At 51.4% G+C, this 25,511-nt stretch overlaps 2 protein-coding genes and 1 pseudogene across 4 annotated transcripts in view; 2 read left to right on the top strand and 1 right to left on the bottom strand.

The window, feature by feature from the left end:
* Window positions 1-2,096: 2,096 nt before the first annotated feature.
* LOC103289397 (transcription elongation factor A protein-like 3) lies at window positions 2,097-2,783 on the bottom strand (annotated as a pseudogene).
* A 2,510-nt stretch (window positions 2,784-5,293) lies between these two features.
* On the top strand, window positions 5,294-12,991 carry DES (desmin). Its single transcript, XM_008145131.3, has 9 exons — window positions 5,294-5,939; window positions 6,873-6,933; window positions 7,056-7,151; window positions 7,290-7,451; window positions 7,614-7,739; window positions 8,143-8,363; window positions 9,789-9,832; window positions 11,918-12,000; window positions 12,211-12,991. Exons 1-9 carry the CDS (start codon window positions 5,362-5,364, stop codon window positions 12,250-12,252), a joined length of 1,413 nt encoding a protein of 470 aa, XP_008143353.1. The 5' UTR covers window positions 5,294-5,361; the 3' UTR covers window positions 12,253-12,991.
* Window positions 12,992-19,705: 6,714 nt separating this feature from the next.
* SPEG (striated muscle enriched protein kinase) overlaps window positions 19,706-25,511 on the top strand; it is a 54,915-nt gene continuing 49,109 nt past the window's right edge. For all 3 annotated transcript variants that reach the window (XM_054723351.1, XM_008145128.3, XM_054723352.1), the window contains exon 1: window positions 19,706-20,102. In XM_054723351.1, the coding sequence (XP_054579326.1) occupies window positions 19,706-20,102 (397 nt within the window). The remainder of the gene's footprint in view (window positions 20,103-25,511) is intronic.

The following is a 25,511-nucleotide window of genomic DNA, read 5'->3' as shown; positions in this document are numbered from 1 at the left end:
CAAAAAAAAGTGTTCCGAGGATGTTCATAGCTGCATTGTTTATAATAGCAAAATACTAAAAATAATATAAATGTCTATCAATAAAAAAACTGGCCAAATAAACTATTGCAAATTTATACAGTGAAATACAAACGAGGATAGTAAGAGGAATGACTGAAAACCTCCCATCAAAGAAAAAAGCTGGAACAGATGGCTTCACTGGTGAATTCTACCAAACATTTCAGAATTTACACCAATCTCTTCCAATAATTTGAAAATAAGGGACTTCTTTCCAGCTCATTCTGTCATCCCATCGTTATCCTGATATCAAAGCCAGACAAAGATACACAATAAAACTATAAGCCTTATGAATATTGCTATAAAAATTCTCAACAAAATACTAGAAACCAAATTCAGCAGCATATTAAAGAAATTATATACGGAACCATCCTTCCATTCCAGGAATAAATCCCACTTGATAAAATCAGGAGGATTCATTCTTCCTGATTTTATCAAGTGGGATTTATTCCTGGAATGGAAGGATGGTTCAAGATATGAAAAATCAATTAGGATAATACACCACAATAACAGAATGCAGGAAAGCCCCCAAATGATCAATTTCATTTACAGTAGCATCAAAAAGAATAAAATACTTTGGAATAAATTTAACCAAGCAGATATAAGACTTATACATTAAAAACTACAAACCATTGCTGAAATAAATTAAAAAAGACAGAAATAAATGGAAAGGAATTCCATGTTTACTAAAGGAAGATTTAATATTGTTAAACTGTCAACATTACTCAAAGTGATCTACAGATTCAGTATAATCCCTGTCAAAAGCCCATCAATGTTTTTTGAAGAAATAGGAAAATGCATCCTAAAACTCATATGGAATTTCAAGGCACCCTGAGTAGCCAAAACATCTTGCAAAAGAAGAACAAAGTTGGAGGATTCATACTTCCTGATTTCAAAACTCACTGGAAACACACAGTAATCAAAACAATATGGTACTGTCATAAGGACAGGTATATAGATAGACCAATGGAATAGAATAGACAGCCCTGAAATAAATCCTCACATATATGGCTAAATGATTTTCAACAGGGGTGTCCAGACCATTCAATGGGGAACGACTGTCTTTTCAACAAATGCTGGGAAAATTGGATATTCATTTGTGAAAGAATGAAGTTGGACCCTTACCTTTACACGGCATACAAAAATGAACTCAAAATGGGTCAAAGATATAAAACTGTAAAGCTCTTAGAAGAAAATACAGGGGGTAAAAGTCATGACATTGGATTTAGCAATGATTTCTTGAATATGAAGTCAAAAGCACAGGCGATAAAAGAAAAAATAGATAAATTGGACTTCATAAAAATTGAAAACTTTCGTTCATCAAAGGATACTACCAACAGAATGAAAAAGCAACCCACAGAATGGGCCTCTTGCATTTTGTGATGAGTACATTAACCATCCAAATAAGTTTTTATTTTTTTTGGTGTGTTCACTTCTAAGTGGTCCCTGGGGAGGCTACTAGCAAACCCAACCCAGCGGCACTGCTGCTTAAACAGAGCGCTCCTTTTTCACCTGTCGTTCAAGCCTCAGAGTGTTGTTTTGCTGCCCTCCATGGTAGCAAATCCTCAGGGCTGAAACTTAACTTTGGAAACAGACCCAAGTGGTTCAGAGCCAAGTCTGGTAGAGAGGTTGATTTTTACTAGAGAATAGGTGGATTTATTTATTTACTTATTTGCTTCCTGCCTCATGTCACAATTACACTGAGCTGTTGGACTAGTCAGAAGGGCAATTTCATGTGTGTGTGTAAACTTTTTCCTTTATTGTTTTACAAAGTGCCATGAACATCTCTTCCATGCATATGGGTGAAAATCTCCTACTGATATAGAGCACTGTATAGTTGGATAAAAAGGCTGCTGGGATCCAGAATGACAGACACCTGAAGCAAACTATTAGCTTAAGGTGAAAACACATCACCTGGCAAATGCCCACCGGAGAAAACAGGGTTGGAATATTCTTACCAGAGAAATCAGAATTAAAGTCCAAGGGCTTTAAAGATATGGGATATCATGTAAGTCCCTTTGGCCCCTATCTCCACCCCGTTAGCCCCTAGGTAGGAATGGATCCTGTACATCTCTTTGCATCCAATGAAAACATCCGTTTTCTTTTTATCCCCACTTAGCTCTTCCTGAGCCCTTGAGGTGTCTCCACATTTCCTCATCATCTCCTCACCGCCCAAATGCCTTTCCTGTAAGTCCTACTGATAGTCATTGGGGGAATCATCTGTCCCCCTGTCCGTTTTTGGTTTTATTTTTCTGCGGCACACAATCTTCAGCCGGGCGCTCCTCGGCAGCCCGTGGCCTGGGTTCTGACTTGTCCTCACCTTGTGCTTTTCCCTCACCTTCCGACTTGCTCTGCTTCTTTTGTTTCCCCTCATCATCGGGCTGTCCCTCATACTGGTGCTTCTCCTCATGCTCTGGCTTCCCCTCCATTTCTGGCTTTTCTTCCTCATAGACTTTCCTTCACCTTGGGTATCTATATCATCTTCAGTCTTTCCCTCACTTTCCAGCTTTCCATCGTTTTCACTGTAGAGTTTTTCCTGCTGAGACAGCCCCTCCTTCTCCTGTCCTGCAGGGATTCTGGATGGGTTCTTTCTCCTTTTCTAGCCTTGCAGAGGGCTGGGGACAGACACGCAGACCTGTGGACTGGGCCAGGCCTGCACCTCCTCGTACACATGAAGCTGGCTTGCCCCGCGCCTGCTGGGGCAGCTCAGGGGGTTGGTAGCACATGGGCAACAGGAGTGGACAGTGCGGGGTAGAAGGGCAATTTCCTTATGTGAACTGGAAACTGTTTTCAGAGAGGAGCCCCACAAATGTTTTTTCATCCCCAGCATGGTGGAAATAGGTGCGGAGTTTCCTACAGTAGATTAGTCAAGATTGTCTGACTCCAAGTGACAGAAGCCAACACCAAGTTCCTTAACTGAAAAATAGGAAAAGTTTATTGGCCTCAAAGCAAGGAAGAGCACTGAGAGAGCTCATGAAATTGAGTAAGAGCTGCAGAACCAGGGCCTAGAATTTGGGATTGCCGGCCTGGCAATTCTCCTCCTCTCCAGGTGTCTTTGCCTCTCCTTTCGTGTTGACCTCTCTTTCCTCCAGAAAGACCTTTCCAGCAGGTAGGAAACATGGTTGCCCCAGGCTCCAATTTAGTAATCCCAGTTCCATCTATAAATCCCAGGGAAGGTCTCTGATTGGCCCTGCTCAGATCCAGCACCACCCTTTGAGCCAATCACTACAGTAAGAGGGATGCAGTTCTAAGACTGGCTGGGAGCTGAGTCACTTTTCCACTCCTGATGTGTGTGTGTGTGTGTGTGTGTGTGTGAGAGAGTGAGAGAGAGAGAGAGAGAGAGAGAGAGAGAGAGAGAGAGACATTTGTTACCAAAATAAGGAAATGAGAAAGGAAGCTCACAGGCTACTTTGAACTACAACAAGGACAGTGCTGCCTGGAATGTACTAAGAACCCACATGATCTCCAAAATTCTCCAGGAGTCTAGAATCTAGTTTGGGAGATGAGACACAAAAATAACCAGAACGCAACAGCTTGCAGTGACTCCGAGAATGGATAAGAATAGCTGGAACTCCCCACCGACCTCCTAAGCTTGTTCTCTTGGGTGAAAATTAGACACATAATGTGAAAGGGCTTTGAAAAGACAGCAGTAACAAAGCTCTTTAAGATCACCTGGCACATTGACACCCACCCTGGGGACAAAGCATGAGCTCGGGAGTCAGACTGCTTCAGCAGAGTGGCATAGAGTAGGTGCTTCGTACATGTAAGGCGTTATTATTATTATTATTATTGCATATTGTTCCCTAGGCTCTTCAAACATGTATAGGGTGAACATGGCAAGGCTAGTATTCTCTCTTTATAATGACACTGAGAAGTAAAGGACTTGTCTGCCAGTAACTAGTTCTGCTGGTGATGGCAGAGCTAGGGAAGGACCAGAACTCTGTTTCCAGGATTTGCATTCCAAAAGGGTCAGGCCTAAGAGAGGCCTGTGGAGTGCCAGGTGGAGGTGTGGAGAGACAGCAGTGTTCATGGAGAAGTGGGCATGTCCTGTTGGGTCAGCCAGTGCCTTGCGGATGGGCAAGACCTCTGCAGGGCTCCATTCCTGCTGGGGGCTTAGGACATTATGGGGGTGGGAAGTGAGTGGGCCTTAGCACCCCAAGCCTTCCTCCACCATCTGACACTCAGGCCTCCTCCTCAGGTATCTGGGGCCCCACCCCCAGAGCTTCTCTTCTGTGCGCTTGTTTACCGGACCCATGCATTCTCCTCTATAAATACCGGCTCTGGTATTTCGGGTTGGCAGCTGTTGCTGTCAGGGAGATGGCTGGGTTGACATGCGGCTCGTGACAAAACACAAACCCCTGGTGTGTGTGGGCGTGGGTGATGTGGGTATGGGGTTGAGTCAGAGAGGGGTGGAGTGGACACAAGGGGGCAGAAGCCAGGTGAAGTTGGTGGTGTGGGGGTGAGAGTGCACATAGCCATTGGAAACTGAAAGTACACCAGACCATTCTGGGAAGTCACTCTGTTTCTTGTAAACTTGAGGCCATGTCCTCATCAGTAGGTGGGGAGGAAAAGGCCTACACTAGTCTAGGGGGAAACTGAGGCTTAGAGCTAGAACCCAGGTGCCAGTGGACAGCTCTGGCCATGATTGCTGTCTGACCCTAGGGCACGCTCACACGCTCAGGCTGCCTAGAGACCCTCCTCCTCTAGGTCTGGCTGGTGGACTCCTGGTCTTTGCCTGAGCCCTCCCAAACCTCTGCCACTTCCAGAGAATCTTTGGAAAAATGGTGACTGGGAGCCTTTCTTGAGAACAGGCCTTGTCCCTTCAGGAAATGACCCAAAGTCTCTTGGAGCAATGACCTTGGAGCAAAAAGGAGACCCTCAAACTAAATGGAAGCCTCTCCCGGGCTCTCTCCCCTGACTACGGCCAGTATGAGGCCAGCACCCAAAGGCTGAAGGGGCCTGCCTGGGGGTTCCGGCGTGCCTGCTGCCCTGCTGAAGCTGTTGGCAGGCCGGCCGTTCTTCTGCCCTCCTAGGTGGATCAGCCTCTCTCACACCCCTTACAAGCCCCCCACAGGCCTCCTGCGGGGGAGCTGGGTTCCCCGCCCCCTCGCCAGTGGCCGCCCTTTCCTGGCAGGACAGCCGGATCCTGCAGCTGTCAGGGGAGGGGCGGCGGGGGCTGATGTCAGGAGGGATACAAATAGTGCTGGCTGCTGGGGGCCCGGTGTCCCCTGCCGAATCCACTCTCCAGCCGGCCGCCTGCCCGCCGCCTTCTCTTCGCCTCCCAGCCTCGCCCGCGCCGCCACGATGAGCCAGGCCTACTCCTCCAGCCAGCGCGTGTCCTCCTACCGCCGCACCTTCGGCGGGGCCCCGGCCTTCTCGCTCGGCTCCCCGCTGAGCTCGCCCGTGTTCCCGCGCGCTGGCTTCGGCACCAAGGGCTCCTCGAGCTCGATGACATCCCGCGTGTACCAGATGTCGCGCACGGCGGGCGGGGCGGGGGGCCTGGGCGGGCTGCGGGCCAGCCGGCTGGGGACGGCCCGCGCGCCCTCCTCCTACGGCGCGGGCGAGCTGCTGGACTTCTCGCTGGCCGACGCCGTGAACCAGGAGTTCCTGACCACGCGCACCAACGAGAAGGTGGAGCTGCAGGAGCTCAACGACCGCTTCGCCAACTACATCGAGAAGGTGCGCTTCCTGGAGCAGCAGAACGCAGCGCTCGCCGCCGAGGTGAACCGGCTCAAGGGCCGCGAGCCCACGCGGGTCGCCGAGATCTACGAGGAGGAGCTGCGCGAGCTGCGGCGCCAGGTGGAGGTGCTCACCAACCAGCGCTCCCGCGTCGACCTGGAGCGCGACAACCTGCTGGACGACCTACAGCGGCTCAAGGCCAAGTGAGAACCCTGTGCTCCCAGAAACCCCTTCCCACGGGCTGGGCGCCTTGCAGGGAGAAGGTCATCAGCCTGTGTCCCCTGAGCGGGAGGGACTCCAGGTCTCTCTCCTGCGCTCCACGCTTGCAAAAGAGTTTCCTTGGAGACATCATGGGGCGGAAATGGGAAACCTTGGAAGGCCCTATAGACAGCCCCCTTAAAAAGCATCTGAAGATGATGGGGTGATGTGGCTGGCGGTCAGGCAGGCAGATGGGTGGAGGGAGGAGGGGCCCAGGTTCAGTCAGAGGGAAAGGGGGTTTGATAGGAGAGGAGGAAATCTGGGGCCAGCTGGGAAGGGCAGGGGGCGGGGAATCCAAGCAGTAGCTCTCAGCTCCTCTGTGATGAGACCCTGAAGAGGGGGGTAGAGTGGGGAGGTGGGCCCTGGGCCTAGCTGAGGCTGTGCCATTTCACAGGGGAACAGATAACCTAGAGGAAAGGGGAGAGTGGGTGGGGGCCCTCGAGGCAGCTGGGAGGCCCGGATGGTGGGCTCCACTGGGCTCCCGGTAGGAAAGGGCCACAAGTCTGAGCCAGTGCTCATGGGTCCTGCTTCTGACAGCTCAAGTGAGCAGAGTCACCACCCTGCCACCCAGGTCATAAACATTAATCGCACCCCTACACGGGCCAAGCTGGGGCTAGGAACCAGGGACATAGAGGTGGATAAAATAGACAGGCTTCCTAATCTCAGCGAGGTCACAATCTGATGGGGACATAGACTTCCAGGGTGTGGCTCTAGGGCAGAGATTGGGCCACACTTCCTGTCCCCTCCCCCCATTGGGTGGGGCCTCTCCTGTTTCTACCCAGCAGCCAGGCCTCCTTTCTCTGTTCTCAGCCCACTCTCTGGGCAGTTTTATCCCCACCAATCATCTATCTTTCTTTCTGTCTGTCTGTCCCCACCAGGCTGCAAGAGGAAATTCAACTGAAAGAAGAAGCAGAGAACAACTTGGCTGCCTTCCGATCGGTGAGCCCTCATTAGTCACCCGGGATCCGTACCTCTCTGTCCCCGCCCTGTGTGGCCCCTGGTTTCCCTCGGCCCTGCCTGGGTGATCAGTGACCCTGTCCCTCTTGCTTGACCTCTCCCAGGATGTGGATGCCGCCACTCTAGCTCGAATTGACCTGGAGCGCAGGATCGAATCTCTCAATGAGGAAATCGCATTCCTTAAGAAAGTGCACGAAGAGGTATGCTCTGGGCCCTCCTCCTCAGGGTCCTTAGACACTGGTGAAAGCAGGTGGAAAGGGGGGACCGTGGTGCTGGGCTCTGGGAATGGGGGTGTGAGGGTGCCTGGTAGGGGACTGACGCCCAGATGCTCCCTGCAGGAGATCCGAGAGCTACAGGCCCAGCTTCAAGAACAGCAGGTCCATGTGGAGATGGACATGACCAAGCCGGACCTCACTGCTGCCCTCAGGGACATCCGGGCCCAGTATGAGACCATTGCAGCTAAGAACATCTCTGAAGCTGAGGAGTGGTACAAGTCGAAGGTAGGCAGCCTGACCCCTATGTCCCCCTCAAGTCCAGTTTGGAAGTGTTTCCTGTGGCTCCATCCATGGGGAGGAGGGTGAGCCAGGGCCTCTATGCTCCCTTGCCCACCCCCACCTGCATCCTGCATCCTCCTCATGTCAGGGCCCCTCTCTGCCCCTAAGGTGTCCGACCTGACCCAGGCAGCCAACAAGAACAATGATGCACTGCGCCAGGCCAAGCAGGAGATGATGGAATACCGGCACCAGATCCAGTCCTATACCTGCGAGATCGATGCTCTCAAAGGCACTGTGAGTCCCTGCCCACCTTGCCTGGCCAGGCCCTTTCTACCTATAGCTCCCACCTTCACTCTGTGACTTTAGGCCCATCACAGGCCCTCTCTGGGCCTCTGTCCCCTCAAATCTACCACAATGGTAAGAACAGGTGGATTGCCAGTTGGGCTCTCAGGAAATCATGAGGCTCCTGAGAGGGGGTGCAGAGGCTGAACATCGATGCTGCCCTTTGTCAGTTCTATTGTCTGAGTTTCCACATAATTTGAGTTCAGGGTTCCCTGGCTCAGAAGAGTTTGACAACTCGTGGGCTTGACTATCTGGAGTGTCTCCCAGCCCTGAGGCTGTCTTTCCCCCATCCTGGACCCAAGGGTCCCCCCACTTAAAACAACCTGACCTTGACTTGGGCGCCCCTCCCCTGCAGAATGATTCCCTGATGAGGCAGATGCGGGAGCTGGAGGATCGCTTTGCTAGTGAGGCCAGCGGCTACCAGGACAACATCGCTCGCTTAGAGGAAGAGATCCGTCACCTCAAGGATGAGATGGCCCGCCACCTCCGTGAATACCAAGACCTGCTCAATGTCAAGATGGCCCTGGATGTGGAGATCGCCACCTACCGGAAGCTGCTGGAGGGCGAGGAGAGCCGGTAAGGGGCAAGGCAGGGCTGGCAGTGGGGTTCTGGGGGGGGGGGTGCTAGGGCCCCCATTCCTGCCATGATGGGGGCTCAGGATCACCTCAACAAGACCTGGAAACAATTTTATACAAGAGGCCACCACTCCACTAATAGCAGAGAATTAACCAAGGCCACCTGAGTAAAGTGATTTAATTAATAGCTTTGATAAAAAGAGAAATGTAACTATTCCCTCTTCTACCTTCAGAATTAAGAACCAGCAGCATAAAACCATGTTCAGCAAATGGTAATAAAATATTACTGCCAGTCAAGGGAGAGATGAGAGCAAAGTGGGGAATGATGAGGTAGGAAAGGGAGGGGCAGATAAAGGAGAGACAAGCTAGAAGAGAGGGTGCAGACTTGAACACTGAGGGCGCACATGTGCACACACACACACACACACACATACATACATACATGTGCTCATAGGAAAAGACCAGAATGACAAGCTCGGACATGTCAATTCACCTCTAGACACAGAAAACAGCACACAATTGGAAGGGAACATGAGGTCACCTGCTGGGGTGGAGGAAATGTTCTATATCTTTATTTAGACTTGCAGTTAAACACTGATCAAAACTCACTGGATTGCACACTAAAGATCTGCGCATTTCACTGTATGTAAACTTAACTTCAATTTAAAACAGGTCATTAACTCAAAAAAATGATGTCCATTGATACTCATAAAAACGATAATATTGGCAGTTTTTAGAAATCAGCCGACATGTTTAGATGGAGACTTACACATTTCAGGTTTCGTAGAGTAACACCTATATATAATGACTTTAAAAAATATATAATTATTATTTCAGAGAGGAAGGGAGAGGGAGAGAGAGATAGAAACATCAATGATGAGAGAGAATCATTGATTGGCTGCCTCTTGCATGCCACTCACCGGAATTGAACCCGGGACCCGTCAGTCTGCAGGCCGACGTCCTATCCACTATGCCAAATGGGCTAGGGCTATAATGACCTTTTAAGGTAGCTAAATGGCATTTCCTGGAACTTGGCCTCACATGTGCATAGGCCAGAGGTTCCCACCCTGGCTGGAGGGCACACACAATGGATGTCCCCCAGAGCCGCTATCCATACTTCCTGCCGCGTCAGGATCAAGAAGGGAATCCTGGTGAACTGGACAGTGCAGCAGGATTGGGGGTGTTGGTGTCATGCCAGCAGGTCAGAGATAGAATGGGTGATCCGTCCTAAAGGGACAGTTCCTGGGACAGCTAAAGTTGGCCTTTGCCCCTATGTCCTGAGCAGTATGGCAGTGGGAGTGCTGGGGTCCCTGGGACTGGGACAGCTGAGGATGGTGTTTAGAGAGGACCAGGGCAAACTTCATAGGTGGTCACAGGGAGAGAGCGAGGGTCCTAACCCTTTGGGATTTGATCTCTCTCCTTCCAGGATCAACCTCCCTATCCAGACCTTCTCTGCCCTCAACTTTCGAGGTGAGTGTATGTTAGCAAGTGGAGGCCTGGGTGGTGGAGGGCATGAATCCAGCATGGGCAGTGCTCAAGGCCAGCCAGGAGGGGAGGATGGAACTGTGGGGACAGGACTGGGGTTTGGAGAAGAGAAAGGGGGCTGCTGCCGGGGAGTAGGGGGTGGGGGGAGGGGGGTTAGGTAGAGGATCTTCTGACAAAGAGATCGTTCTATTTTATTATCTCAGTAGAGGCCCAGTGCACAGGATTCATGCACTAGTGGGGGGGTGTGGCCTGCGGGAATCAGCCCACGGTGGGAGCGCTGCTGCTCCTCCTGGCCAGTGGAGTGGCTGTGGACCCGCCCTCTGAGCGGCTGCTCCCTGGTCCGGCATCTTCTGTGGAGCCGGAGCACTTGCCGCTCCAGGGGACCCGGTCGGGGTGGGCCCAGGGACAATAGCACTGAGAGGCAGCAGAGTAGGCCTTAGTCCTGCAGCAGCCACGAACCTGCCTCCCAGCCTCCGGGGTCAGCTCTGAGAGGCCTGTGGACTGTGGCATCTGGAGGAGGCGGCAGGGAGCGAGGAGGAGGCGATGATCACAGCCCGGGTTCCTGCCTGTGGGCCTGGGGTTCGCAGTGGGAGCAGCAGCTCATCCTGGTCAGCCAAGTGGCGCTCCCACTGTGGTAGTGTACTGGCCACCAGGGGGCAGCTCCTGCATTGAGCGTCTGCCCCCTGGTTGTCAGTGCGCTTTATAGCAACTGCTTGACCGGTCGTTCCTTTTAGTCGTTCCACCATTCGGTGGCTGGGCTTTTATTATATAGGATGATATTGTATTGACCATGTCCCCTGAACCTTCTGGAAATATTGAGCATCAGCAAACAGCTTCTTTTTCCTGATATACCCAAACTCTGAAGGAACCAGGGGTGTCCTTAGGGGCCTGGCAGCAGAAGCATCTAGGACCATACTCCCTGGCTATAACGCACCAACCACCCATTGTCTGGCAAATTGCCAAGTGCCACCTCTCCCACCCCCACCCTCTCCGCTGCTTGTTGAACACCTCCAGTTTGCTGGAACAAGATGTTGGATTAGGTTTATAACAATGAAGCCAAACCATAGCGAAGCCAAACAACGAGAAGAAGTAGCTGCTAGGGCATTGTGCCATTCTGCCATTAGTAATATGCAGATCACATGGCTTTCCAACCCTGGAGAACAGAAAAACACACTATAATGATACATTAGGAAAGGAAGTCAGAGTCCTTGGCAGCTTTGCCTTTCCTAGATCAAACCTTTTATATCTTCGATGTTCATTTCCATCAGGGAAAAATACATGCTGGCTCCACGGAGTTACAACGTTCATCACAGGCTGATTGCTTGCTAAGGAGATTCATGAACACCAGACTCTTAGTACCAAGGACCTAAACTTGACCCTTACTATGAAACTCAGAACCTCTCATTTTAGTTAGTCGTTTATGCAGATACCAAGTGTGAGCCTTACATTTAAAACTGCTTCATGCTTTTTGAAATTAATAGTCCTGTAGCCATGATAGGGCAAGAATCATTGTTCCCATTTCACAATGAGGAAACTGAGGCACAGAGAGCAAGTCACTGGCCACCAACACGATGAATCAGTGACCGACTCCTGTCCGTTTCTCTTTCATTAAGACATCAAGTTACTCATCCGGAGCCTTAAAGGGGACTGGGTACCATGAGGTCCTCCAAGAGAATATCTTGGGACTGGGTTTTGGGTTCTAACTGTCAGGGTACAAATTCATGCAGGGCTCTCCTGCGGCCCAAGGGTGGACAGGGAGCAAGATGTATGGGGGATGGAAGTGCTGGGTGGCCTGGGCCTCAGGGGTCCTGCCCTCCTGAACCAGTTTACATCTGGAGCACATCTGTTGGTTCCCGATCTCATCTCAACCATGGGACTAACCCTGGGGTCCACAGAGCCACTCACTGGGCTCAAGGACAAGTGATAAAAGTCCTGCTGAAAAAGTACCAGATCCATATAGAAGGGGTGGGAGTCTTCTCTCTGCCCCGTGGGACCAGGGGTGGACTCCCAGCTCCTGGAGCAGCCTGGTCTGGACTCGGTCAGGCTGAGCATGTGGATGGTCTGTTACAGAAACAAGCCCTGAACAAAGGGGTTCCGAAGTCCATACCAAGAAGACAGTGATGATCAAGACCATTGAGACCCGGGACGGGGAGGTGAGCAGTCTGCCCGGTCCCTTTACTGGTGGGGGCCATGGGGTGTGTCTGGGAAGCTGTCAGCCAGGCGCTTTCGGCCAGCTGTGCTTGTTTGAGTCCCTGTCTGAGGGGAGAGGGGGTCCTGCTGTTCTGGAAAGGGGGCTGGGTGGCTGGCCTTGGCTCCATTCTCCTGCCAACACTGGATTGGACTATCTTTCTCTTCCTCCCCAGGTCGTCAGCGAGGCCACACAGCAGCAGCACGAGGTGCTCTAAAGCCAGAGACCCCTCTGCCACCAGAGACCGTCCTCGCCCCTGTCCTCACTGCCTCCTGAAGCCAGCCGCCTTCCATCGAAGGGCACCACACCCAGCCACAGTCTCCCCTCACAGCCTCTGACCCTCGCTCACCACCCCCCTCATGGTCCCCACAGGGGACATGGCCCATCCCTGCCCGGCACAGGGAGCCCCCAGCAGTGTGAGTCCTGGATGTTGGAAGTGAGTGAGCCTGGCTCTTGGCCGCCCATGGGTGTGCTGGGCAGGGCCTGAATGGAGCCAAGGCAGAGCAGTGACCCTGCCCCTCCCACCTCCGTGACCTCAGGCTCTAGCCTCTGGCTTTGGAGAGGGCCCCTCACCCCAGCAGGGTGTTGGGACCCATGGGGTGGACCTCTCCACTCCCCAGCCCAGGTCAGAGAAAGAAAGGGCCTCCTCAGTAAGCCAGGCAGGCAACTGGGGGACTAGTCCCTGTGGAGACTGGGGGGCACTAAATTAGCCCCATAGTCCCTTATGTTCCCAGGGTAGGCTTAGCAAGCAGGGGCTGCAAGAGGGAACCCCCGAAGGTGCCAGATGTGGGAGCAGGAGACTCAGAAGGAGTGAGGGTGGGCGAGATGCTGAGAGGAAAGGAGAGGACAGAGGCAGAGCGGTCTCAGGCAAGGTGGCAGGGCGCCCACCTCCCGTGCCTGCCCCTCCCCCACTGCAGGGGCCGGACAGAAACAATAAAAAGAGAAGCACAAGCCTAGCACGTCCCCTGTTGTTTTGACTGCCAGGTCTCCTTTAGGAGCCCCCGGGGCCCTGTCAAACTGCTTCTCCTGATGGACTGTGCTGCCTTCCTGCCCAGCCAGACTGTCCCCCAGGGCCTGGCAGCTCTTCTGCTCCCAGAGCCTCCCTGCCTTGTTGTTTGTGTGTAGCATATGGGGGCGGGAGGTGAACAGGGCATTTGTTGGGGAACCACAAATACCTCCTATTAGGGCCCAATTCTGGGCCTCCTACCCCTTTCAGATCATCAGAGCCCAGGCACACCACGGCTGCTCTTTTTGAAAGTCACCACGATTCCCCACAGACTGGCTCTGAAGTAGGGCTCCTCCCCAGTTCCTTCCCCAAAGAAACTCACACCTTTCCATGACACCTGCCTGAGCACCTTTATGCGCAAGGGCCAGTTCAGGAAAAACAACCACGTTAAGGAGAATGAAAAGCTTGTTCTTGTTCTTGGAGAAGAAGACCCAATACTCTAAAGCTGTCCATTCATCCCCCATTAACTTATCATTTTAATGCCATGCTATCTCAAACACTAAAGGGAAATTTGGGGAAAATTTGGGAAGATGGGAGAGGAACATAGGACATATGAAAAGAAAATTAGGAAATTGTGGAATAAAACATTTACACTGATGGGTAGCGGAGGGGCAATTGGGTAGCGGCAGAGGACAGGATGAAGGCTCTAACTCTGTTCATTCCTTCCAAAAAATAAACTCCAGGTGGATCAATGATTTAGGAAGCTTGATGGATCCATGTGGGTCTCAGCCTTCCTGACACTCCTCACAGATTGAGAGATTACCTTTTAGAGATGGGAAGAGGGTAGAGATCACAAACAATAAATTCAGATGGTCTGTAGGGGAAATAAACCTAATGGGGTTTTAGTCTTAAGGTGCTAGTCTGATGTTCCTATGTGGTGTTTCTCCCCCCCACCCACCCCACCCCGAAACTTCCAAAAGCCTTTCTGGTGTCTTTCTCCCCTCTTTAGATGCACTCCTCCCTCACAAGTTGCTCCTTCCCCTCTAGGCTGTAGTCCCTCTTTCTATGAAGGCCCCCTTCCCCCCCCTTTTTAAATGTATTTTTATTGATTTCATAGAGGCAGGGAGAGGGAGAGAGACAGAAACATCAATGATGAGAGAGAATCATTGATCGCTGTCTCCTGCACACTCCCTCCTGGGGATCGAGCCTGCAACCCAGGCATGTGCCCTTGATGGGAATCGAACCCGGGAACCTTCAGTCTGCAGGCGGACGCTCTATTTACTAAGCCAAACCGGCTAGGGCTTTCTTTTCTTTTCTTTTTTTTAACCTTCACCTGAGGACATGCTTAGAAAGAGGAAGGGAGAGAGAGAGAGAGAGATAAACATTGACATGAGAGAGAAACATTGATCGTCTGCCTTTCATATTCTCCCCAACTAGGGATGGAACTCAAAAGCTGGGTATGTGCCCTGATTGGAATTGGAACCGACTGCCTTTCAGTGCACAGGGCTTCTTGGTGTTTCTTCACCTTTGCGCTAGGAACATCTGGGGCTGCACCCTGGTCACCACCCTCAGCCACGGTCCACTATCAACTCATGGTCACTGCTTTCCCCCAGTGCTCCAATGGGGTGAACCCTGCAGGCCCCAGAATTACCCCTATCAACCTGTAGCAGAGCTCCAAGAGAAATTAGAAATGGCATTTCTAGGGTCTTCACACTGGAATAAGGGAGGAGGGATCGGTGAGGGGTTTCTTATCCTTGAGCCTGCTGGGGACCCTGGAATCTAAGCTAGTCTCTGTGAGAGAAACACCTGGGGGAGACTGGGCCCCGGTGGATAAGAGGTGATGTATGTATCTGTGAGTACTTTCTGGAGCCTCTAGGTGCCTTCTTTCCCTTGAATGAGTTATGTGCGTTCATCTACCCCTCAAAGCAGAAAGGGCCACACAGGTCAGGGAAGGTCTGAGAGGCAGCCTCATCCTCCAAAGAAAAGCTTAGATGTGGACTAGTCACCATGGTGGAGGGAGAGTAGGAATCCTAGACTCAGAGTCAGACCTCAAAGGCAATGATCCCCATTCTGATGAAATCCCTCCCCAGCCTTGCTCCGATGCCTTGATGAGAAATCATCGAGCTCTGCTTGGAAGTCTCTGTGTCAGAGAACTCCCTGCCTCCATGGTGGCCCCTTCCAGTTGGGACGGCTCTGCACACATCCTTCTCAGCTCACATCTGTGTCCTGTGATGACCACACACTTGTCCTCAGAGAAGAGAGAAGACCCAGACCCACCCTGTATCCCACAGTAGGGACGCATTCTCTGAGCAGAGCCCTCCTGGGACTAGTAGTTCCGGTTCTGAGCCCTTGGCTTTGTCTGCCTCCTTGGGAGCTGGACACTGACACAGGAAGTTAGGGGTTTGGGAGACAGGTGCGGTGCTCCTAGAGAGTGGACAAAAATAAACCAAAGAAGATCTGTGTCTCATGCTAGGGGCACTTAACATCTTCTCCTTTAAGACTCTGAACCCTGAGAAATAAGAGGGCTCACAGAAGACTGACAGCTTCCCACTAGAGACATGGGACCAGTTCCAGACCAACTGGAGGAGTAGGAAGGACTGTGGAGGCAAATATATCCCTAAGCCAGAAACTGAGGCCTCAGTGGGCACTCTCTGACCCTGTCTGTCCACTCTGACTACCCTCCCAGCTCCTTGAGACAATGCATCACACCCATTCACCGCTTTCTCATCCTCCTCTCACCACAAGCTTGCCCAGGACACATATGCAAATACATCAGTGACCTTTGGTTCAACACCTAAAATGTCAGCTACCCAAGAGCAAGGTTTTTATTCACTAACTATATCCTTGGTGCCCATAAGAGTGCTTGGTCCATAGAAGGTGCTCATTAAATATTTAAGTACTTGTTGAATGAATACCCACTGGGCACTTTTATTTGCTTTTCTCTAAATTAAATATTTATCAGAAAGGCCCATGGCCCCCACTTCATTCACTGATTCAACCAACATTTACTGAGCTTTTACCATGTTCCGGGTACGTGGTGTATCATTATGAGTAAGAGGAAGCTCCCCACGGCCCAGAGAGGTGGGGTGAACTGCCCATATCCGTAGCAGAGGAGGACCGGGCCCCAGGTTCCTTGGCCTCCGGAGCCCAGATCTCTTTCCATGACACCATAGGCTTGTGATTGCTAGTCAGGGCAGACTGGCAGCACACACCCAGCCCGGCGCCAGGCCGCGGGGCACTGTGGGGCCCATTCTAAGGGACAGATGAGCACCTTGCAGACAGCTGCCCTGGGTGACAGGCCTGGCCAGTATGATGGCTTCTTGCTGTCACAGCTAGTGCAGGCTCCTCCAGGAGAGGGCGCCAGTGACTGGAACAGGTCAGTGCCTTCCCTACCCAGGCCCACACACCCCAGGTCCACACACCTCTGCCTGCGCATCAATGCATGCCCATATTGTGAATATTCGGCCAGGAGACACACAAGCCATGTGCCAGGCTTTGTGCCAGGCCCTTTTTAAATAGTTAATATTCATGTTAATATTTAATGTAATAATTTAAAGCCATCATGACAACCTAAGTCAGATCATGTAATTCCTCAGCTCAAAATTCTCTGAGCTGACTTTCTGGTTCACTAGGAATAAAAGTGCCAGGGCCTACCAGATGCTAGGCTGTCTGACCTCATGTCTCTGTCCAGCCCCACTGGTCTCCTGGCTCCTCTTGGAGGCCACCTCTGCAGGGAGCAGTCCTACCTGGACATCTGTGCCATTTGCTTCCTCACCCAGTGAAGCTCTAACCACCCTACCACATTCCTATCTCCATACCCTGTTCCATTTTTTCCACAGCACTTATCTTCTTCTAATAATAATAAAATATAATAATAGTAAAAGCGTAATATGCTAATTAGACCGGACAATGCCGGGGCTGCGAGGAAAGCCCAGGTCTGGGGTGCCAGAGGGAAGCTGGTGCCAGCAGCCGGGGGAAGGAAGGCTTACTCTTGTATGAATTTCGTGCATCAGGCCTCTAGTTTCTTTATAAAGAAGAAATAAGCAACAAATATAAGCAACACAGGGGCAGGAATCCTTGTCTGCTTTGTTCGCTGCTATACTCCTAGTGCCTAGAACTGTGCCAGGCACATAGTAGGAACTCAAGAATTAGTTGAATGAATGAATAAACCCTGAGTTGGATCACCCCCATTTTATAGATGAGGGAACTGGGGCTTAGAGATGTCAAGACCACACAGTTCATAATTCAACCAACTAACCAACCAACCAACCAACCAACCAACCAGCCAACATTTACAGACCATCTACTGCATTCTACACAAATCATTGAGGCACAGTGCTAGGTGGCTTTGGGTTATTGGTTTTTAAAAACAGTCTCTAGTCCTTTGTTCTTGATGTTCCATCTGCTTGCAATGGCTTGCCTCTACATTTTAACAATTCAATTTACAGCTAAAAATTCAGTTTATCATCAGTGGTTGCCAGGGGCTGGTGCAGAGGGCATGTTTGACTACAAAGGGGATGCTCAGGCAAATATTTAGGATGATCACTGTTTTGTAAGGTCCTGGCATAGTGGATACATGATTCTCTGCGTTTTTCAAAACCTGAGAACTGCACAGTACCAAGAGTAAGCTTTAATGTATGCAAACAACAAAATTTTCCTTCCTCAAGGCTTTTAATCTCTATGGACAAAATTCACTATTTAAATGGTTTCTTCTTTTCCCTCTCCATGAACACACACACGAGCACACTTTGACTTTGGTCTCCCAGAATGAAGAAGTGGGATAAGGGGGTGACATTGAGAGTACTTTTCTCTATTTGCAAATGACTCAGCGCTCCTCCTGTCGCTCCTCTCTGCCTTCCCAGGCTTATCCCTTGGCCTCCCACCTGGACTTTAAAAAAATTTTCATTTTGAGATCATTGTAAACTCACATGTGGTTACAACACAGAAAAACAATACAGAGATAACCTGTATGCCCTTCATCTGGTTTCCCCAATGGTAACATCTTGCATAACTATAATACATTATCAGAACCAGGAAATTGCCATTGATATAGTTCACCCACCTTCTTCAGATTTTGCCAGGTTTATATATATATGATTTGTGTGTATGTGTGTGTGTGCGTGTGCATGCATACACGTGCATGCATTTAGTTCTATGCAATTTTATCATGTGTAGACCCATGTGACCACTACCACAGTCAAGATATAAAACTGTTCCAGCACAAAAGTCCCCGTTGGACTTTTAAAAGCAGTTATGTCCCTCCCTGGCCAGTGTGGCTTAGTTTGAAGGGCATCATCCAGTGCACCAAGAGGTTGCAGGTTCGATTCCTGGTCAGGGGGCGTGTGGATTTTGGGCTAGATCTCAGGTAGGGGGTGTGTAGGAGTCAGACAATAGAACTCTCTCTTTCTCTTTCCTTCTCCCTTCCTCTCTCTCTCTAAAAAGAAATAATAAATATTTTAAAAAGAATTTGCCAGCAGGCATTTTAAAATAATAAATAAATAAATAAAAATAAATAAATAAATAAAAGTGGTTATGTCCTATCTTGATGTTTCTCAAAGTGCAACCCTTAGGTGCATCAGTCACCTGGGACACTAGTTAAATGCAGACTCCCAGACTTTCCTAGCACTGCCTACTGAACCTGCATCTCTGGGGGTGGAGCTTGATTCTCTACTTTTTACAGATGCCTATTTTGAGAACCACTGCTCTAACTGGCCTCCAACTCTCCCACCTCCAATCCACCCTCCACACTGTGGCTGCCAGAGGGATTCTTCTACAACACAGCTCTGACCATGTTATCCTGCTGTTTAGCACCCTGCAGTGGCACCCAACTGTCATCAGGAGACTGACTTTAGCAAGCAAAGCTCCCTCGGCCAGGCCCCACTTCCCACCTCCACTCACCCTCCCCACTGCAGTTCAATCCTTCCAAACTCATCTGATTCCTAGAACACATCATCTGCTTTCATCATGTTCTGATTTCGGCCATGCCGTTCCTTCCACCTAGAATGTCCTTCCCTCTCTTCTCTGCCTATTGCAAACCTATTCAACTACCCATTTTTACAGATGAGGACTTGGAGGTTGAGAGAGGCTTGATGTCATCCAGCAAGCATAGGCAGGACCCGCTGGGAGCCAGAATCCACCCCGCTCCCTGCTCCTGGTCTTGCTGTTTACCACACTGTCATGGAGGCTGCGGAGGCCTCTGGTCCCTCTTCTCTGGCTGTCTGCTCCCCTTCGCCGGGCCTTCCTTCCCATCTGCCGCTCAGACACTTCACCCAAGACCTCCTGTCCCTTTCCCAGCTGGGAATCAGGGGCCTGCGAGGAGGGAGGAAGGGAAATGGGATCGAGCCCAAGGGTAATCCGACTCCTCAGGAGTGGGCTTGCTCGCAGACACACCATGGGGGAAGGGGCTGGAACTCGGTTAAACTTGGTGGGGGTCTGGGGCCACCTGGAGGGAGGGAAGGAGCCGAGTGGAGCCCAAGTCCCCTCCTCTGCTGCCCCCTCCCTCCACAGCTCCCTCGAAACTGGAGCCGGGGGCCCTAAAAATAGCCCCCGAGGAGCAATTGCCAGCAGGCCGCCCTGGTGACCTTCTGGGTAGCGCAGGCTGAAGGCGGGCGGGCAGCAGAAAGGCAGGGCGCCGGCCCCCCAGGACTCATCTTCCAGGCACCATCCCCCGGGCGCCCCCCGTGGCCGTCGGTTCCAGCACCCCCCAGCCCAGCTCGCAGAGGCCATGCAGAAATCGCGGGGCCTGCGAGGCGAGGAGGCGGGCACCAGGGCACCCCCCAGCCCCGGGGTGCCTCCGAAGAGGGCCAAGGTGGGGGCCGGCGGAGGGGCCGGGGCCGGCGGAGGGCCCGCGGCCGGGGCGCCAGTCTTCCTTCGGCCCCTGAAGGACGCCGCAGTGTTTGTGGGCTGCGACGTGCGGCTGCGGGTGGTGGTGAGCGGAGCGCCCCAGCCCAGCCTCAGCTGGTTCCGAGATGGGCAGCTCCTGCCTCCGCCAGCCCCGGAGCCCAGCTGCTTGTGGCTGCGGAACTGCGGGGCGCAGGACGCCGGCAAGTACAGCTGCAGGGCCCAGAACGAGCGGGGCCAGGCCTGCTGCGAGGCCCTGGTCACAGTGCTGGAGGTCGGAGGTAATGGGGAGGCAGGGGCTGGGTGGGTGATCAGAGGTAGAGGACGGCCAGGGCCACGTGGATTCGTCCAGACTCCTTCCCAGGTGCTTTGGCCTCTCAGCTGCACTGACCCAGAAGTGCCCACCAAGAGGAAGGTGCAGGGAAAGGGGTGTCAAGGTAGAGAAGCTCCCCACAGGAAGGTCAGAGGTCATGGGTCAGCAGTGGGTAAACAAAGCCTGAGCCCCACTCAGGCCTCTCTGGGAATTCCATAGTGGACACCCTCTTAGTTTCCCGGTAGCGAGAGGCCACCTGCAGAAAATCATCTTCATCAGCTCCAGTAACTTAGACTGGAGACTCCTGATCAGCTCCTGACAGGTGTGTGCACCCCTGGTCCGACTGCAATGTTGAGGGGATGGGTCAGAGCTCCTCGCAGCCTGTTGCTGGGGAAGTTGGTATGCTCAGCTCCAGGTTGGTCGGAAGAGGCCATTGGGTGGATGAGTATGAATAAGTGGGGTCCAGGGCAACAGGAGATAGGTCTGGGGGCTCCCAGGCATGTATGGAGGTGTGTGCCTGAGAACCTACATGTCAGCATGTGCTTGTGTGCATATGTGTGGGGGCTGTGGGCTGTGGAGGAGTCTGGTGGTACGAGCAGATGAGGGACAGAGGTTTGTGGAGTTGGTGTAGAAAGCCCATGGGCTGGACATATCTAGCAGAGGTTTGGAGAGCATGGAAAGGGAATGCTTAGGCAGGTGCCCGGGGCCCTGCCCATCTTGTGTAGAGTGCTAGTCTTGTGTGTGAAGGACCAATGATGGTTCCAGGCAGGAGAGTGTCTGAGGCTGGGCTTGGTGCTCAGGGTCCTGTGGGTGTGTGTGCCTGACCAGGGCCCATTCTCCTTAGGTCCTTGTTGGGACTTCCTTTTTGACCTTCTCTAGGCCAAAGGCAGAGCCTTAGGCTGACTAAGCCTTAAGAAACAGAATTCTGAGGAAATAGGCTGCAGTTAGGGGAGATGGCAATGAGCTTGGGAGGGGGGGTGGCGGTCACTGAGTGTGTCTGGGCAGTTTCAAGAGGAAATTCTCACTCCAGCTGGCTGGTGTCATGTAGGGGTACATCCTTGGGGGCTGAGGAGGAGGCATAGGGATGAAGTGCCTTTGTAGCTGGAGGGGAAAGAAGGTGCTAGGTGCAGCCATGGCAGGTGATGGAGCAGGGGCTCACCCTCCCTCTGTCAGCATCTTCTCTTTCCGTAGCTCCACCCTGCCCACCCTCGTACAGTCTTCAGTGACTGGTTCCTTGGAGTTTCCTGTGGCCAAGCGTGAGGCAGAGAGGGCCAAGGCTGGCTTCTCTTGATTGGCCTTGTACTTGGCCAGGTACAAGCTTTCCCAGTCTGGAGTTAGAGAATGGGGCTCATCCTAGTGAAGGAGCTGGGGAAGGAGCAGACTCCTTGGGGATCTTAGCTCTGGTCCCCTAAGGGGATTGGAAACAGAACATAAACCGAAGGGCACGGTAGATAGAGTGATGAGACTGCAGCTCAGGGAAAGGAAGTGCTGAGGAGCTTGGTGGTCACAAAGTTTGTTTAGAGTTGGAAAGAACCACAAGGAACTGAAGCTCCAGATGCCTCCTTTTACAGGTGAGGACACTGGGGTCCAGAGCGGAGGGAGATCTGCCCAAAGACATACAGCTAATTATGGCCGCCCTGAATTAAGAACCCAGGTTTTCTCCCTGGAAGCTTTTTACTGCTCCAGGAGTTCTAGAGGGAGAGAGGCGAAGGGGAGCTGTCCATTGTACAGAAAGTAGCTCAGGCCTGGTCTTGAAGATGAGAGCCTCCTCACGTGCCCTGGTCCCCCAAAGTAGACAGAGTGACAGAGTACTAGAGCCCCTTTCCTTGGGGCAGGGTTGTATTCTCAACCCCTCTGTCATCTGGGTGGCATGGCCAGCAGAGTGAGCCCTGGCTGGCATATCTAGATGGAGGCCAGGGGGATGGTCTCCAGGCTGTTCTGTTGGAACAGCATGTGGGAGAGGAAAGGACCCTGGGGGCAGTGGCACTGGACTTGGGGCCTTTTGACAGTCATGTTAAACACGAAGAGGGTTGGGCTGCAGCAAGTCACATTTGAGAACTTTTCCCAACTGTGAAAACTTTAGCCCAAGAGCAGCTTTATAATTAGTACTAATTTGTAATAATTCTTAGTAGTAACTTATAATAGTATGAATAGCTACTATGCTACTGTGTGGCAGGCAATATGCTGTCATATCCTTTGACATATCACTTAAATCCTACGTAGCCCTGGGGAAACTGAGGCACAGAGGGATTAAGTGGCATGTACTGCTGTACAGATAGCAGGTGGCAGAGCAGGGATGAAAGCCTTGGTTTGTTCCACTGAGAAGAAGAACCATGTGCTTAACTACTACACCCCTCCCACATGATTTGGGGGAGGAAGGGGCTTTGCTTTGGTGATGTTGGGGGCTGACTAGGTGAGTCTGGCTTCTTTCTCTTCCTATTGCCTGCCTCACCCCCACCAGTCCCTGCCCAATGGCAAGTTCTAGTCAGGGGTAGCTGGGCAAGCAGCTCAGCATTGTTCAGACTTACTCATGGAAAACGTTCTTGGTTAGGATCAATAGTGGGAGGACTTCAGGGATCTCGAGGAAGCCCAGCCAGGACCTGGATGCAGAGGGAAGGAGGCAGTTTCCTGGCTGGAACTGTTGTCTGGCTCAGCAAGATGGGGTTGATGCTGAGGTTCCTGGCACTCCTGAAGCCTGAGCTGTTAGCTCAAGAATGGAAGGACATTGCATGGCTTGGGGAGGCTGGGCCCTTGAGAAGACAAGTGGGCTGAAGGATGGAAAGTTTGAAAGATGAGAAACAGAAGGCTGGGATTTAGGGCATAGAAATGAGGAAAGAATAGGAACAGTGAAGATGGTAGAAATATAGACTCCTTAACATGTGTAAAGCACCTTATCTCATTTCATTTTTTAATTCCTTAGCCCAGGTTACTGTTGTTATTACACATATAAGAAAATGGATTTATATAGGGAATTTACCCAAGCTCACATGGCTAGTAAGGTGGCAGAGCCAGATCTGAAAGCCAGGTCTCTGGCTCTAGGTCCACATTTCCTGTCTTCAGAAAGAGAAGCATGGGAAGACTAAAGCAAGGATCTCTCATCATAACCATCCTTCTGTCAATATCCCAAAGTCACCTCCTGGCCCATCTCCAAGATAGGCAGGCAGTCTTCTCCTACAAAACATCAGGTTCCCATCTGCATGTGCAAATCAAGTGACCAGAGTAAGTGCCACCCTCAAAGCTTGGGGCATGTGGCTGGAAGGGAAGGCCTTCACTAAAGGGCAGCGGGTAAGGAGGATCTGGTGATGCTCACTGTCCAGCTGGAAGTTTCATAGCCAAGAAACCAGTGTCAATCAGAAGGGCCAAAGGTCAACAGATGGTAGTGAACCATGCAGGAGGTGGGGGATTTGAAAGCATGGAAGGAGAGGTGAGGGACAGGGAGAAAGGGCCAGTTTACTTATTTTATTTTTTAAATATGATTTTTAAAAATTGATTTCAGAGAGAGGAAGGAGAGGGATAGAGAGCTAGAAACATCAATGATGAGAGATAATCATTGATTGGTTGTCTCCTGTACACCCCCCACTGCAGATTGAGCCCACAACCTGAGCATGTGACTTGACCAAGAATCGAAACATAACCTTCTGGTTCATAGGTTGGTGCTCAACCACTGAGCCACACCAGTCGGGTGAGAAAGAGCCAGTTTAGACAAGGGAAAGGTGGGGAATACACCAGAGCCTGCATTGAAGTATATTCTGCAGTTGTCATCTTTTTCACCTGGTATTTGGAATGTCTGGATAAAAAGCCAGGAAGGAACTAGTATGCAGTTGGGGATAGGTATGGAGAGTGTCTCCATCCATTCATGGCAGGCCCTAATCAGGAGAGGAGGAGGGACCAGAGAGGAGCTCCAGGAGAAGGAAGAGAAGAGCAGAGAGACCCAGAAACCAGCCTGAAGCAAGGCAGGCCCTCCCAAGCAGAACCTGAGTGGAATGTGAGATGGTAACTTCTCCAGCCATTTCTTGCAAAAGGTCTGGGTCAGGACAGAGAAGGGAGGAAGGCTGGATGAATGAGCTGCTGCAGGAAGATTTACTATCCCCATCCCCACCACCTCTTGTCCTCTCCACCTCCAGCTCTGCCATCCGCTCCCATGTTTATCCAGTGGCTACTGTGTGTCAGTTCCTGTTCTCAGGATACATGAGTGTGGGGAGGGGGTCAAGCCCCAAACTCCTGTCCTCCTAGAGATTAATGAGCAGTCAATACACGTAACAAATAAGCAAAAATTATATAGTATGCTAGAAATACAGAGCTCCTAAAGATTTCAAGCTCAGGGTAAGTGAAAGAAGGGAAAGGAGAAGCTGAATCTAGGCACGAAAGAGAGGAGGCAAAGAGGAGGGGAGTGAAGCAAGACAAGATGACAGGGGTTTTCTGTGGTAGGGGAAATGCTGGCAGTGCAGAAATTAGAAGTCTGGGTTTGGGAAATGACAGGGGGAGGGGGGCACAGCAGTACAGCCATGGAGGAAAAATGGGGCAATATTGGATCTACCCTGCAAGCATGCCCCAGGTCAACCTTGTGGGGGTGAGCAGAGCAGGCCCAGAGCAGGAACACAGAATCCCACAGGCCTCTCTGCTCAGCCCAGCTGTCCCGTCACTCACGCCCGTTGCCCATTGGTTATTTTTGCTATGGAATGTGCCAGCCCCTCGGATTCTCCTGGAGAACAGGGGCTCAAGTTACTCCCTCTCCTCACTCAGCTCCCCCATCTGTAAGTGGGTGTGTTTGGGGGTGGCAGGGAAAGCGCCTGTGGGCGGTCAGGGTCCTCTGGCTGGAAATGATATAGACACACATGTGTACCCTCTCAGCACACGTCCCTGTGCATGTGTCTGCATGTGCAACATTTGCCTCTGGGCATCTGGGGAACTGGACTACTTGCATGTACCCAGAATGTACCAGACATGACTTTAAAGTAAAGGGGCCACAAATAACTTCAGGGGCCAAGTGGAAACTGATCATGAGCAAGGTCCTGTTGTCAGCGGCTGAACTTGAGCATGCTTGCCCCCCCCCCCAAATATGTACTGTGCAGGCTGAACAAAACTCATCAGTTGGCTCTGGATTTATTTTGGACCCATGCTTTCAAGAAATAAAGTTAGGGAACATACTGACCATTCATGTGTGAGTCTTTATGGCATAGTGGTCACTAATTCCACCACAGTGTCTGGATTAGAATCCTGATTCTACCAATTATTGGCTGTGTGACTTTGGGCAGGTAACCAACCTCCCTGTGCCTCAGTCTTCCCCTTGTTGTGAGGATTTCACAAATTTATTCATAGAAAGTGCTTAACATGCTAAGGTGCATACTAAGCATACAATAAGTGTTGATGTGATTCT

Source organism: Eptesicus fuscus, chromosome 11 (assembly GCF_027574615.1).
Source record: "Eptesicus fuscus isolate TK198812 chromosome 11, DD_ASM_mEF_20220401, whole genome shotgun sequence".
Lineage (NCBI taxonomy): Eukaryota > Metazoa > Chordata > Mammalia > Chiroptera > Vespertilionidae > Eptesicus > Eptesicus fuscus.
This window is presented reverse-complemented; position numbering and strand designations above follow the sequence as displayed.

What these genes read in the sequence shown, in the direction of transcription:
- DES (XM_008145131.3), top strand. Translation starts at nt 5,362, where the DNA reads ATGAGCCAGGCCTACTCCTCCAGCCAGCGCGTGTCCTCCTACCGCCGC. An exon ending in TCGATGCTCTCAAAGGCACT is followed by an intron (nt 7,740 to 8,142) that starts GTGAGTCCCTGC and finishes CCTCCCCTGCAG; the next exon opens with AATGATTCCCTGATGAGGCA. An exon ending in CTGGAGGGCGAGGAGAGCCG is followed by an intron (nt 8,364 to 9,788) that starts GTAAGGGGCAAG and finishes CTCTCCTTCCAG; the next exon opens with GATCAACCTCCCTATCCAGA.